The sequence below is a fragment of the Rhincodon typus genome, chromosome 14 (assembly GCF_021869965.1).
Source record: "Rhincodon typus isolate 14 chromosome 14, sRhiTyp1.1, whole genome shotgun sequence".
NCBI lineage: Eukaryota > Metazoa > Chordata > Chondrichthyes > Orectolobiformes > Rhincodontidae > Rhincodon > Rhincodon typus.
Window position 1 is genome coordinate 321,939 of NC_063345.1, and position 14,172 is coordinate 336,110.

The 14,172-nt window shown below is 39.2% G+C and overlaps 1 protein-coding gene across 1 annotated transcript; it reads left to right on the forward strand.

Moving 5' to 3' along the window:
- Window positions 1–2,116: 2,116 nt before the first annotated feature.
- Window positions 2,117–10,411, forward strand: phf6 (PHD finger protein 6). The gene is made up of 4 exons (XM_048605244.1): window positions 2,117–2,219; window positions 2,864–2,997; window positions 5,639–5,747; window positions 7,002–10,411. Exons 1-4 carry the CDS (start codon window positions 2,217–2,219, stop codon window positions 7,008–7,010), a joined length of 255 nt encoding a protein of 84 aa, XP_048461201.1. The 5' UTR covers window positions 2,117–2,216; the 3' UTR covers window positions 7,011–10,411.
- The last annotated feature ends 3,761 nt before the right edge of the window (window positions 10,412–14,172 follow it).

Sequence of the window (14,172 nt, forward strand, 5' to 3'; positions counted from 1 at the left end):
TGACCTATCCCCTTCCTAACTCCCTACCTACACTCACCTTTCCTGGCCCCATCCCCGCCTCTTCGACCTGTTTGTTTCTTCTCCACCTATCCTCTCCTCTATCCCTCTTCTATCCGCCTCCCACTCTCTCCCTATTTATTTCAAAACCCCCTTCCCCTCCCCCTTTTCTGATGAAGGGTCTAGGCCCGAAACGTCAGCCTCTCTGCTCCTATGATGCTGCTTGGCCTGCTGTGTTCATCCAGCCCTGCACCTGGTTGTCAATGATATTTGTGCCTTCTCCATGAAATTCTCGATTGGTACTGTGTTGTGGTATTACACTGGTTAAATCAATGTTGGTGTCAAACTACAGCAACACTGAGCATGGAAAATACACAAGTGTTCAAATATCTGGCTACATTTCCAATCTTGTCCGATTTCATTAATAATATAGCAGCCTCATTGAAATTTTTGGATTTCTCTCTGACCTGCAGTCCCTTGGTTTGGTTTGCATCTACATATCTACTGTTTTATGATGACTTTGATTCAAGTCACTGAGGGTGGAAGCTGCTTGAAAATTGTGAACCACGATTGAGAAATTTCTAATGTTTGATCGATATCTGATATCGATGTCTTGGAAATCTGTTTTTAAGTAGCAGTTTGTGCAGAGCTTTAAAGTAAAGCAATTCTGCTATCAGCCAGTGACCTCAGAAGCTGACTGCAAGTGTTTTAAGTAGAGGAGTTGTGAGCACAGGTGAGATGGAACTATGAATCCAAGCAGAGATGTTGTCTCTCCCATGCTCGCTTCTGCAATCACGGTTTATCTGCCTCTATTCTGCAAATACTATCAGTGATTTCATGAATAGCAAGGACGGATGGTGTGGAAGAGGGGAACCTGCGATCGGGTTAGGGTTAGGTGTAGCTGTAACCATGTAGGTAACTTTCAACTGCGGCATCATCAGTTGCTTTTTGACCAATTGCTGGATGTTGGGTCCAACTTGCTCACTGTCCTCCAGAAGGCTGAGGAAAAGAAGCAATAAAAGAAAAGGGAGTGGTGTGGAGAATCTCAATCCAAAACATCTCTGTTAGCAATGAGGCTAGGAACAGGCCCAGGGATGCTGACACAGCCTTGGTGAAAGCTGCTCGAGAATTGTGAACAAAGACTGAGAAATTTCTCATGTTTGCTGGATATCTGATGTGGATATCTTGGAAATCTGCTGCTTTTAAGTTAGGGTTTGTGCAGGGCTTTAAAGGAAAGAAACTCTGCTGTCAGCCAGTGGCCACTGAAGTTGACTGGTGTTTAATTGGAGTATTGCAGTGACCTTGCTGTTTTGCACGGTGATGTGTGTGTACATTTTTGTTTCAGAACTGTTCAGAACTTCGTCTCTGTTCAGAGCTCTCTCTGTCGTGGTTAAAAACACTGCAATGTATAAAATCTGTCTGTCCCTGTTTAACACCCTGTCCCTGTTTAGTAAAACATAGTTATATGATGCACAATATTGGATACTAGGACAAGTTAGGGTTCTTTCTGGCGAAGTTTAGGGGATTGAGATGACTTAATTGAAACACAAGATCCTTGAGCGAGAAGGAAATAAAAAAGATCTGCAGATACTGGAAATCCCAGAAACTAAAACAGAAATTGCTGGAAAAACCCAGCATGTCTGGAGAGAAGAAGGGTCACTAGACGCAAAATGTTAACTGCATTGTCTCTGAAAATGCTGCCTGACCTGCTGAGTTTTTTTCCAGCAATGTCTGTTTTTAAGATTCAAAGGGATCTTGACAGGGTGGATGTGGAGAGAATGTTTCATGTTCTGGGACACTCTCAAGCTAGTTAAACACAAGAGGTCATCCATTTGAAATAGTGAGGTAGGAAATTTTATCTGAACAAATTGCAAGTCTTTGGAATTCCCTTCATGAAAGGTGGTGGAAGCCGAGCCTTTGAATAGTTTTAAGGCCAGGGTAGATACCTTCTTGGTAAAGGCGAGTGAGAGGTTATCGGGAGTAAGTGGGATGTGGATTTCCGGATGCAATCATATCAACCATGACTTTTCTTATTAAATGGTGTGGGCGCGTGGGCTGAATGGCTTACTCTTAATTTGTATAGTTGCTAACGTTTTAATAAACGTTTGTATTTTCAGCTGTTTTCTTCTGGTACTGTCCAACTCACAAATTCATCTAGAAAAGATTTTGGTGATTTTGATATTAAAACAGTCATTCAAGAAATCAAGAGAGGAAAAAGAATGGTTTGTATCCTAATTCAATTTGTAAAAAAAAAGTATTATGAATTACTGTTCTGAATGATGCCTTTGTTTCTGCTCAGCCAAAATTTCAAATGTAAATTACATCAAGTCAAAATGTTGACCGTTTACTTCATAATGTAATTTGTGTTTTATTGACCAAACTAAGAACAGCTTTTACTTATTTTAAGTGGATTTTAAGCTTATTACTGCTTGCATTGTAATGTTGGGCACAAACATCAAATGATTGCAGCACAGAAGGAGGCCATATGATTCCCACATACGTGTCTGTGCTGGCTTGTGAAAACAGCTATTAATCTGACTGCCAAGCGCTTTCTTCTTAGCCCTACGAAATTTCCCATCTCAAGTATGTAATCAAAATGTTTTGCTTTCAATGTAGTTGAGAATTAAACAGTTTATTAGATTATCGAATAACCACACAATTCGTGCCAGCTATTCAGGATTCATGAGATGCTTACTAGGGTGGTGTTATGGATTGTGGGCTCTTGCACGTGGAATGATTATTGGGCTGTGTTTGCAGCTGTGATAAAAATGGAGGAAATTCTAGAATTCCATTCTGTTTAGCTGAGTGCTGATCAGTGCAATGTTTGATTTTCTGAAGTCTGAATAACTTGTTTACAAAATTTCAGAAATGTACATTATGCAGTCAAATAGGCGCAACGATTGGGTGTGAAATAAAGGCTTGCATCAAGACTTACCATTACCACTGTGCTGTTGAAGATCGAGCCAAATTCATTGAGAATCTTGACCGAGGGATCTACAGGTACCATTTTCTCATGGTTATTTGTCCTCATTATTTCCCTGTTCTGATCTTCTCAGGATGTATACTTGCTTTTTGTTGAGCTATATGCAAGTTTAATCTTGGCCTCCTCCTGAGGTCTCCAGTGTCATAGGTGCTAGTCTTTAGCTATTTTGATTTATCCTATATGATACCAATGTCACTGACAAGGAGAGATGAGTTGAATGATTTTTCTTTCTGGCCTAAGTAACAGCTATTTCTATTATCTCTTTTTTTTCCTCTTAAAAAGTGGTTACATGTTTCTCCAGATGCTGTTTGCGGTGTCCAATTTAATAATCCTGTCAGGTTAGGACAAAGGGTTTATTGCTGCATTCATGTCACAGTCATTTGTGCATATGTTCAAGAAGGAAGAGAAAGGAAAGAAGTTACAAAATAAAATCCAAGATATCAGAATTAGTCTACCTGAAATAGAGTTCAGTAAGTCAGTGTCCATTTGAGGTTCATTCAGTTGGCTGTGCATAAAAATCACTTTTGAAGCATTTTTGACATAGTTGAATTGATGGCTTAGTAGTTGTAAGCTGGACATTAGCTCACTTTGCAAGTGAGACAGATTTATTTGCAGGCATCAGATCTTTGGGACATATTGCAATTGCAGGCATGCATTCTGGTGTTACAAGTAGACTGACAAACAGCAGACAAAGCCGTTTGGTGAAAGATGATTCAATAAACAAACCAGAAATTTCGGTCATGTGACTAGGCCTTTAAGAGTTTGAGATATCTCAATTAATGAGGTGGATTTTGATGTCCCATTGTCAAAAACTATTCTTTTTTTCCCCCCACAGCAGATAAGACTCATCATTTGCACTAAGTCAAGCAATGCTGGGTGCTCTTCATTTTGCAGAGCTGCCTGAGGTAGACAACTTATCTACTTGTCCTTTGTATTGGCTTGACTAGTATTGTCATATTCCAGAAAGCGATGAGTTCACTTTTATCCTTGTAATCGCTCCACATTTCTGGAAACAGTCAAATATGCTAGGCAACGATCATCTCCCAAAACAAATATGTTCTGTGGTATTGCCATCTGAATCCTCCACTGTCTCCCGCACTCGATGTTCTGGGGGCTTTCAATAACCAGGTGTTGAACTGAACCTTTCTTACAAATACTGGGACTGCAAGCAGGTCAGAGACTCAACTCTTCCAATAAATATCTTACTGCCCAAATCCCCAAAGCCTATCCATCATCCACCATGTAAGTCAGGAGAATACTCTCCATTTTCCCAGAAGGGTGCAGCTCTAACAACACTCAAGAAATTTTGTTATCCAGAACAAGGCAGCCTCCTTGCTTGACACCCTATCCATCATCTTTAACGGTCACACTCTTCATTACTGATGTAGCATAGCAAGAGTACCAGCTTTAAGGTACATTGTAATAACCATTTAGAAAACATGCTTATTTTGTATTCCTTCAGCCAAAATGGACAATTTCACTTTTTCCTACGTTATACTCCTATTGTCAGAGCTCTTTGCACCTATTTAATCTATCTATATCCCTTTGTAGCCTCCTTATATCTTAACTTTTCAGCTGTATTTGTGTTGTCACCAAATTTAGCAACCATGCCTTCTGCCCCTTCATTCAAGCCATTTATATAAATTGTTAAAAGTTGAGGGCACACCATTGCCAAAATGTAAACCCTTGCATGGTGAGCTTTTATTTTCCACAATAACCTTTCATGTGGCTCTTTATCAAATGCCTTCTGGAAATCTAAAGTACAAGCATCCAGTAGTTCCCCTTTATCCTTGGCATGTGTTAATTCATCAAAGAACTCCAATAAAGTGGTCAAAAGTGATTTTGTTTTCATAATACCAAACAACCAAAACTAAGCATTTGATATGGTGCAACTTAGGTGAGTAATAAACATGAGAATTGGGTTTCGAACAAGACAGACATAGTCTCAGTATAACAGGGCAGTCATTTGGGACTGAAATGAGAAATTATTTCATTCAAACAATTCTTTCTGCCAAAGGGTTTGGATGCTCCCAATTTTGACCAAATTTAAGGCTGACCTGGAGTGGACAGAAAAGTGAATCAACTGTGTATTGTGAAACCGACCTGGCAGTATTATCTACTCCTTCTATATCTTGCGCTGTTACCAGGCCAGGCTGTTCCTGTACAGTTATACCACTGTCATCTACTTGAAAATCTGGTAAATTGTCCTGTCCACAAATGCAAGACAAATCCACCCTGGATAATTATCAAATCTTCTTCAAAATATCAAACATCAACGAGGTGATTGTACGTGTCATAGCCTGTGCCATCAAGCAACACTGTTCAATGACCCTCCCTCCATTGCTCTCTGAGGACTCTCAACCAGGAGGGAAGAAAGTGCTCCTCCCCTCTACTAAATGAGTGACCTGATTTTTAAACTATGTCCCCTAGTTCTAGTTGCTTCCACAAGGGAAGCATCCTTTCAGCATCTACCCTGTCAAGTTCTTGCAGGATCTTGCATCTTCCAAAAGATCACCTCCCATTCTTCTCAACATTAATGGGTACGCGCCCAGCTGGTTCTTAGCAAAGCTCAAGATTCCATGGCTCAGAGATTTTGTCTTACTCTATTATTTTTAGATGAATCCGCAATTATGCGAGTTCTCAATGTTTATTTGGTAGGCTGTACTGTAAAAACCACAGTGGGAACGATGACCGAGATGAGGAGGATGAAGAAAGAGAAAGCATCTCACGCTATGGCAAAGAGCAAGAAGCTGACCGTAATCGTGAGGTACATATGGGGCATTATGATAACTGAGCAGTAACAGAGGTGTGCCATTGTGTCTGCAAATAGTAAAAACTAATGTTTTGGGAATAATTACAGTTTCTTTCTAAGTTAAGAGCAGAATGTCTGTATAATTAAACAAGCTACTATTTGGAAGATGCAATGAAGCTTTGAAGAATTGTATTCTTTACCTTGTGATTGGTGTTGTTAGTCTCATTGACAATTTCTTAGCTAGCTTTCTTGGAATTTTTTGTGGCACATCTGTCATTGACATCAATTAGCCTTGTTTAAATCTTGTCCTTGATTTATTGTTGGAGATAGAGCTAATTAGCAACATTTATAGTTGTAGAGTTATCACAGCAAGGAAAGAGTCCATTCAGTCGATCAAGTCCCTGCCAGTGTGGACAACAGTTTAGACAGAATGGTGCACTGGCACCTCATGGGTACTATGGATGGGCAGTAATTGCTAGAGGCTGCTGCATCCTGTGAATTTTTTTTTTTAAAAGCCAGGCATATTTCCCTGCTCTGTCCTAATAGCCTGTTTTTTTTTCCCTTTTTGAGTACCTATCCAGCTAAAGTATTAAATGAGTAACATATTTGTCTTGTCCCCAGTATCTCTCTGCTCCTGAGTCCTTGTGCCTGCAGCTAATGGGAACATGATATTTGTGTGCCTTATCTAATCTAATCTTCTATCAAATGAGATATGATTTAAAGCCAGTGTATATAAGCTGCTTCTGATGCTTGACGTAGTGGTAAGTCACACAAAGTATTATGTAATCTCCATTTTCAGTCAACCTTGAGCCCTTGGACTAGGGAGTGTTAATATATTAAAGATTAAATCCTTTTTGCTCATTGTTGAATGGCCCATCCTGAAGCTGCAAGGTTAATAGTTGGTGAATCTGGGCTGTCTGGATCAGTGGCGTTTGAACACCTTTTGTTACTGGTATTAATATGGGGACTGAGGATTTGGGTGAAATACTGAATTTCTGCTGGCATTCATTGGAGAAGTGAAGACATGGGCATTCATGTTTATCAGTGCTGATAGCAGATTAGCCAAGTTTAAAATCATTATAAGTAATAGTCGTCTTTTGTTTGTTCATTAGGTCTTAGAAGAGGTATAGAAAAATGCATTCAAATTCCTTCTGATTTAATGGATGCCTGAATCTCTAGAGGTAATATTGCATGTTGTATGGGTTGTCAGACAGATTGCAATGCAAATAACTTTGGCCAACTGTTTTTCTCCCCCTTTATGTTAAACAGAAAAACTAACTGAGCCTTGGATACAGAAAAGTGCCAAGAAAATGCCTGTGGACTGAGTAGATGAGGCTGGTACATTGTGCTCAAGACGATAAAGGACTTGTGAGAAGCATAGAAAATATCCAAAGATCTTTCAAGAAATCTCTTTATTCTGTCAATGTTCCTCCTCCTAAGGAAGAGAAACAGTGTAATGAAATAGCACGGCTAATATACCTGCTTTTTTTGATGGGGAGATTCCATAAAATGGATTAGTTAGAATATCTTTTATTACAGCCTTCTGAATTAAAATGGAAATAATTTGATTTGCTGAATTTGTGATTAGATGGCACAAGCTGACCTGCTACATCTTTGCATAATGAGGGCCTTGAGGAGGAGCAACACCTTAACCCACTCGAGCATGTGCCTTCGGGTGTTTCTGGACTTCAACATCAAACAAGAGGAGCTCAAAAATAAACGCTGAAATTAAAACCTCCACTCCAATATCTAACATAAGGTATTTTCACCACATCTTGATTAGCAAACAGTGGGGTAGTCCTAAACAATATGTATGGATGGTTTCAACCCAGTTTTCAATAGATGAATCTACATAATGGTGTAGTCCTGTTCTCAGCCCTAATGCTGAATTATGCTCATAATGGCCAGACATCTGGCTGGGAATGGATTTGTACCCCAATTTGCACTGCACCATCTGAGAACACCTGATAAAAGTCTAGGATGCAATGAGATGCATCAGTTCACAGGTGGTGGTGTCCCTCTTTGAACAGCATACAACTGGCATTTTTTAAAATTCAAAGCATAATGAAACTTTTTCAGGAATGTAGGACCGAAACTGCACTCTGTGCAAATGCTAATCCCTAACTTGGTCAGCTAATCACGGCCTCGTCAAACATACTGGTATAAATGGCATTATTAATGAAATCATGGTTTAGTTTCGATGTTGAAGTCTGTGTTAAATGTTATAATGGAAATGAGTGGTTTTGACTATTGCTAGGTTCACATCACAAAGTACATTATTTCCATCTTAATTTTCTTCCTGTGATTGTAGTTTCCCTTATCAAAGTTAGGGCTTCGGAATAAAAGTTTTAGGATTAGATTGTTACTGATTAGTAAACAATGTTGTTTATAGTCTGGTACCTTTTTCATATGTCACCTCTCGATGTATAAAGTAGCTGCCAGGAAGAAATATTAAATTTAGGTGTGAGAGAGATGTCACTGTGTCAGCAGTGGATATGCTGTCCTCTCTTGCTTTAAATCAGTTTTCTTTTGGATCTGGGTGGCTAAACATTTTAGAAGTGAGTATCTTCAGTTAATTTGATGCCAAAATGTATCTGATTGTTGAATGCCCTTCATTTTTTATGTACTCAACAGCTTGTCAAGTTGGATGTTTTTATGTTGGTTTTACCACACATTCTCCGTCTAAGTCATTGTTTCCTCTGAATTGCTTTACTTTTCCATAGCATACCATAACTAATATCAGCAGCACGTCATCCATGGTTTATTGTGGTCTTAACTTTAACCAAAATAGCACAGAAAACTTTGTTTTCCAAAACAATTCTACACTGTCCAAAAATCGTTAATTGCCTTTTTCTTTTTAGCAATTGCACTATAGAAGAGACAAGCTCAGTGTCATGTACAATGCAGCAAGACAACAAATGGATTAAGTGAACATACTGGCTTTAGCAGTTTCAAGAAAAATATCCATTCATAAGCATTGGATTTTAAGATATGCCTCTCAAAGAAAAACTGCTGCTTGTTAGAATAGATTTTGCTGTGACACATTTCAAATAGTGGGTTCCAAGTTATGTGCAAGACTATACAACAGGTCAGAATTAAAGACCTATGAAATTAATAGCTGCCTGGTAGTAAATATCAAATGTTGGTAAAAGAGACAGAGCTTGTTTCATCTCAACACATCAAGATAGATCACAAATGCAAATTTGACCAGAAACAGCAGTTTATACCACTTGAGAAAAGGGTGCTATCTATGAGTAGTCTCCTGCTTAGTATAACTTTTAGCTTACTTAATGCTCCCTGAACTCTGTGAACAAGAAAGCAATATGTCCAGGCATTGTGCCTTTTACAATAAAAACATGGAAGATAACTGTTTCCTGGTGAATTCTCCATTACAACACGTTGACTAATCAGAGTCCACTTCCCAACAAATTGTGCCACTTTTCTCAAGCTATGTAAGTTGTTCACTCTGAAGCTAATTGTTCTTGCATCCCTCCTGATGATGCAAGATGAAAAGCTTTAACAACTTTTTTTTTGTCAGTTTTTGAGAGTACTGAGTCACTGATGACTTTTAAAATCAGTTCTTAGGCATTCCTTTGCTTTCCTCATTCCTGTTGAAGCCCCAGTACTGATGCAGATCAGCTTTTTCATGTATCCTGTTTGTGCTAATTCCAGAGTGCCTCATGCCCCAGCAAGCCTCCAGCCATATCCTTGGACCAGTTGAAAAGCAAACTATGTTTATTCTCCTAATTCCAGTCAATTCTTGTCTGTTTTCTTTACGATGAATATCCTTTATTGTCCTTTGTACTATAATGCTAAAGTATAGGAGTACAGTGAAAAGTTTTAACAATGGCTGCCTTTCAATGGTGCCATCTTGGATACAAATAATAAAAAAAAGTGGTCTTCCACAAAGAGGATACATCAGATCATCTAGCAGCTGATTGCAGTTGTTTCAACCTTTGTTTGACTAGGGGCACACAGGCTGAAGGGGCTGAGTGGCCTCCTGTTCCTATGTTTGAGGGGCATTTATAATATCAATTTACAAATAAAATAACCAGCACCAAACGGAAGTAGAGTTGCAATGGTGGGGACAGAAACTGCATTCCTTAACTTTCCTTAGTCCCAGAAAATGCAAATATATAGTATGTTAATGAGTTAGATTAAAGTTCCAGCTCCAAGACCAAAACTCAGTTACCCTGGAAATATTCCAAAGCTATGTTTGTGTTGCTACTTACTCCTGTTACTCGTATAAAAATCTATCTTTAATTGCAGTAATTGTTTACAGGCTGTTTCATGGGTCAGCTATAAAGTGTTGTACTGTCTGTTAACAAGGCCTGTGGTAGGAAAGTGCAGAGGAAGACTCTAGTGGTTCAGCAAGTTGCTCCGTGAAGACCGAGCCAAGCAATGCTCAGTTATATACTTGGTTTGAAAGTTAGCATTAGGATCAAAAGATTTTACCAAAGCTGGGGTCATTGTATGAATGCAAGAGTTAGTTGCGGTTGCTGAGTTAAGGAAGGTGACCCTCACTGGGTTTGCAAATGTGGACATTTAGTACAAACAGGATCGTAGCCAGTGGCACCTGCAATTGCAGTTGAATGACCTTTGACAACATGGTGGAATGTGATAAGAAAAAATAAGGAACCAACACCTTTAGATGGAAAAAGGCAGGAAATTAGTGTGATGAAATAATATTTGGGTGCAATTGACTGATGTGTGATGTTCAAGTGGTGCCTTTAATCGTGATTGTTAAGCACTGCCTATGTAACACATCTGAACAGTTGATTGCAAAAATCTACAAACATCCTGAGTTTTCTTCTCACCTGAATCACTGAGATTATTTGTGTATAGTTGCTTCTGGGTATTACATTATTCTGTCTAAAATAGGCAACTGATTGTATTCATTTTTAATTTTGCATTACAAAACTGTCAGATGTGGTAAGTATGGTACTGATTCTATGTAAGGCAATGTAACGCTGAGTTCTGTACCCAAAGGAATTGTCTGACGCACAACACTATGATCTTTGCCACAGGTCAGGAAAGGAGGCAGGTCCTGAATCTATCCCAGCCAGAACAGGGACAGATTCTGTACTCTTAGCACCAATCTGATCCACGCTGGCCATCCGATCACCCGGCCCCTCATGGGGTCCAAGTTGCTATTAGCATTATGCATATCTTTTCATGCGTACTGTAGCCTGGATTTAGGTGTAGTGATGGTAGAGGTTCCTATTTCTGTTACGTGGCTGACCAAGAATTTCTCCTCTTATTACCTGACATTGGTATATGTGGATGGATTTATTTGTTGGTAGTCACTTATTTTGCCAAGTTATGAAGTCAACTTCCTGGAGTTCTAGTTATGAGTCAAGGACACTACCTAATGCATTAGATGACCTCCTTCCTATGGAAACTCAGTTGTGTTTTTGTAATGTACATGTTGTCTCTGAACGAGCAATTGTTGCAATTATAGTTACCTTAGAAAGAAGAATAGCTGCAAGTATATCTTCATCTACTGATTGCTTTCTTCAGTGGGAATATTGGATGAAAGGAATATATCCGTGCACTGGAAATGCAGAAATTCCTTTAAGCTCTGAGCCAATAAAATCAACATGGCAAATGTTGTTTTCTGTTGATACTGCCCCAGTAATTATTTCTAATTCTCTCACACTAGAGTAGGCTACTGCAAGTCCCTTTTGTAGGTTAATCTATTGTCTTTCAGAATTGGATAATACCACAAGTGAAAATGATTAATGTTTGCCTCCCTGACTCACCATGATGGCTTGGTGCACAGAAACTAAATAGAATGGACGTTGAATATATTCACTGCTTTGTAAAAGCAATTCAAAACACTGCACTATGTCAGTGGCATCAATAAACCAATCAGAGCAGCATGGGATCCCTGTCCTGTTCACCTCAGCAAGTGTGCCGTTCAGAATGTGCCTGGTTCCCTGCTCTTGGCCTGCGTGACTGTGAGATGTCACAGATCTGGGATTTTTTTTCTCTGGTGAAAGGAGGCAAGTGAAAGCTGAATATCTCTATCTAAAGGGAACAGCTGCGTAGTCCCAGTGGACCATTGAGCTGCTATCTGATTGGAGATGATTGGCAGTGGTTTAACCGAGTGGTCACCATGTTTCAGGTGAGATTGAGAAGAAGGGGCCTTCGTTGTAACCTCAGCAGTGTGGGAATTGAACCCATGCTGTTGGTTCACTCCACATTACAAAGCAGCCATCCAGCTAACCAATAGTCCCCTCCAATATCTATACAGCTTATGAAAACAAAAATTAAAATTTGAGTCAAAGCTTGTTTTAGTATGAGTGCAGAATGTTACAGCACAGTGTCAGTCATTGGGCTCTACCATTAAATCAGCTAGTAGTATTCAGCCTGCATTTGTATTTCTTTCCCATTGAGACTTCTCTTCAATCTTCCCTACATCTCCCCACACCCCCACCCCTCACTCATTCTGTGTCTTTTATTATTTGACAGTCCTACTCATTTTGAAAAGAAGTCATTGTTTGTGAACTAGTTCCAGATTCCAGCTGACCTCTGTCGAGGGTTTTTTTTTCAAACCTTAGATTCTTAAAAATTTTAATCTGTGGCCTCTATTGGCCTTGCCAACACAGTGAAAATAGTTTATTTTTATTTGCCGCCTTGTTGCAATTTGTATTCCTGAAAAATGTTGTCAGACCGTTTGCATTTTTTGTCCAGGGCAAAGCAGGTCCTGGTTCTTTAATTCCATTTTGAACATCCCAATGATTCTTCATTTGCCACCTTACATTGTGATATATCAGACATAAACTAGTGAAGGTTGGATTCAGTACTCCAGCTGCAAACTGCTGTTGTTTAATAGTATCTCCTTTCTATTTTTAATGCTGCTTTTTGATTGCTATTTTTATTGACCTGCAAGTCTGGGCATGGAAGGATTGCTACCTCATTCAAAGGCCTACTCCTTTGAGGTTGTTTCTCTTTATTGAGCTACATTGACTCATGGCTGATATCCTATCATATCATTTTGCATCTTTTCATAGTCCTGGCCGAAATATGCTACAGCTCCCACACTTACCTGTTTCGATGTTACCCGCAACATTTGGTAGAATTTCCTCAGTCTCATGTCCCTGACCCCAATATAACCATGAAACATCTTTGGTATAAGAAACTTAGCTAAAATTTGCTTGCAGCCATCTCCTTCCACGTGTCCTATTCTGCTTAGTTCCGTGTGTTATTATCTTTGCCTTGTGTCCTTTTTGTGTCCCTTATCTTTGTGAAATCTATAGAAGCTGTTACTGTTTCATTTCCTCTATCCTAATTGACTTTTGCCTTTCCAAGCGATTATTGTTTGCATTACGTTTTTGCTCGCTGGTGCACTAAGGTGTAATGCACTTGCTGTTTTCCAGTCTTCTAGCAGTAATACAGTTTGCTCCTTTTTTCCAATGGGGCAGTGCCATGTAGCCACTTTTTGTGCTGACAATGATATTGAGGAAGCGCTATCTTCTTGGGGGCTATTGAGCTGAATCACATGGATTCTAATCTACATGGGGATTGATCACATTATTTAAACCTGGTCTTTGGGGTCATCATAGGGAATGTTGTTACGTTATTTTAACCACTGGGTTTGTAAATTGAAATGATTGAAGGAGAAGTAATGAAAATGTACAAAAAGAAAGCATTAAGTGTTAACCATATAGCCAACACAATTTGTGAAATGCACCTAGATTGCCTTTGGGCCGTAGCATGATATAAATTTGTGGAGGATCGATATGCTCCTCTTCCTATAATAATATCACCTGTAAAGCATTGGTTGGTGCAAATTTCCCTCCCTGTGTATCACCACTCTGATTTTTCTTTTTTTAAACTGATTGTGTACTAACAAAATGACATCTACCAACTGCATTTTGCAATCTGCAAATGAGCTTGTTTCCAGTTCATTTTTATTAATCTTGTAAACATTGAAAACCAATTTCTTGTTAAAAATTGTGCAAATCCAAGGTTTATATTTAAAGGTCATGAAAGTGCCTTAAATATGAATTTTGTTGTGATCAAATCCTCAACTATACTGTAATTGCCATTCCATCCGAGTGGGGCAAATCTTCTGACGTCTCCAGTAGTTTGGCTGTAGCCACTTCTCCCTCATCTTTCAAATCAAGATGGGGAAAAGTATTTCTTGACCCTTGTTGATTTTAGTGTTTTAACTAAAACCATTTCATTGGATGCAAATACCAGAGGCTTCCAGACTCTCTGTGGATTGCCTTGTTTCTCAATTGTAGTACATAGCTTCTCTCGTAACTGTTTTACCAGTTTTATGCCAGCCTTAATGGAGAAGGTGAAGTTAATGACGTTGGTTGTCTTAGAGATAGTAGGAACTGCAGATGCTGGAGAATCTGAGATACAAGGTGTAGAGCTGGATGAACACAGCTGGCCAAGCAGCATCAGAGGAGCAGGAAGGCTGACGTTT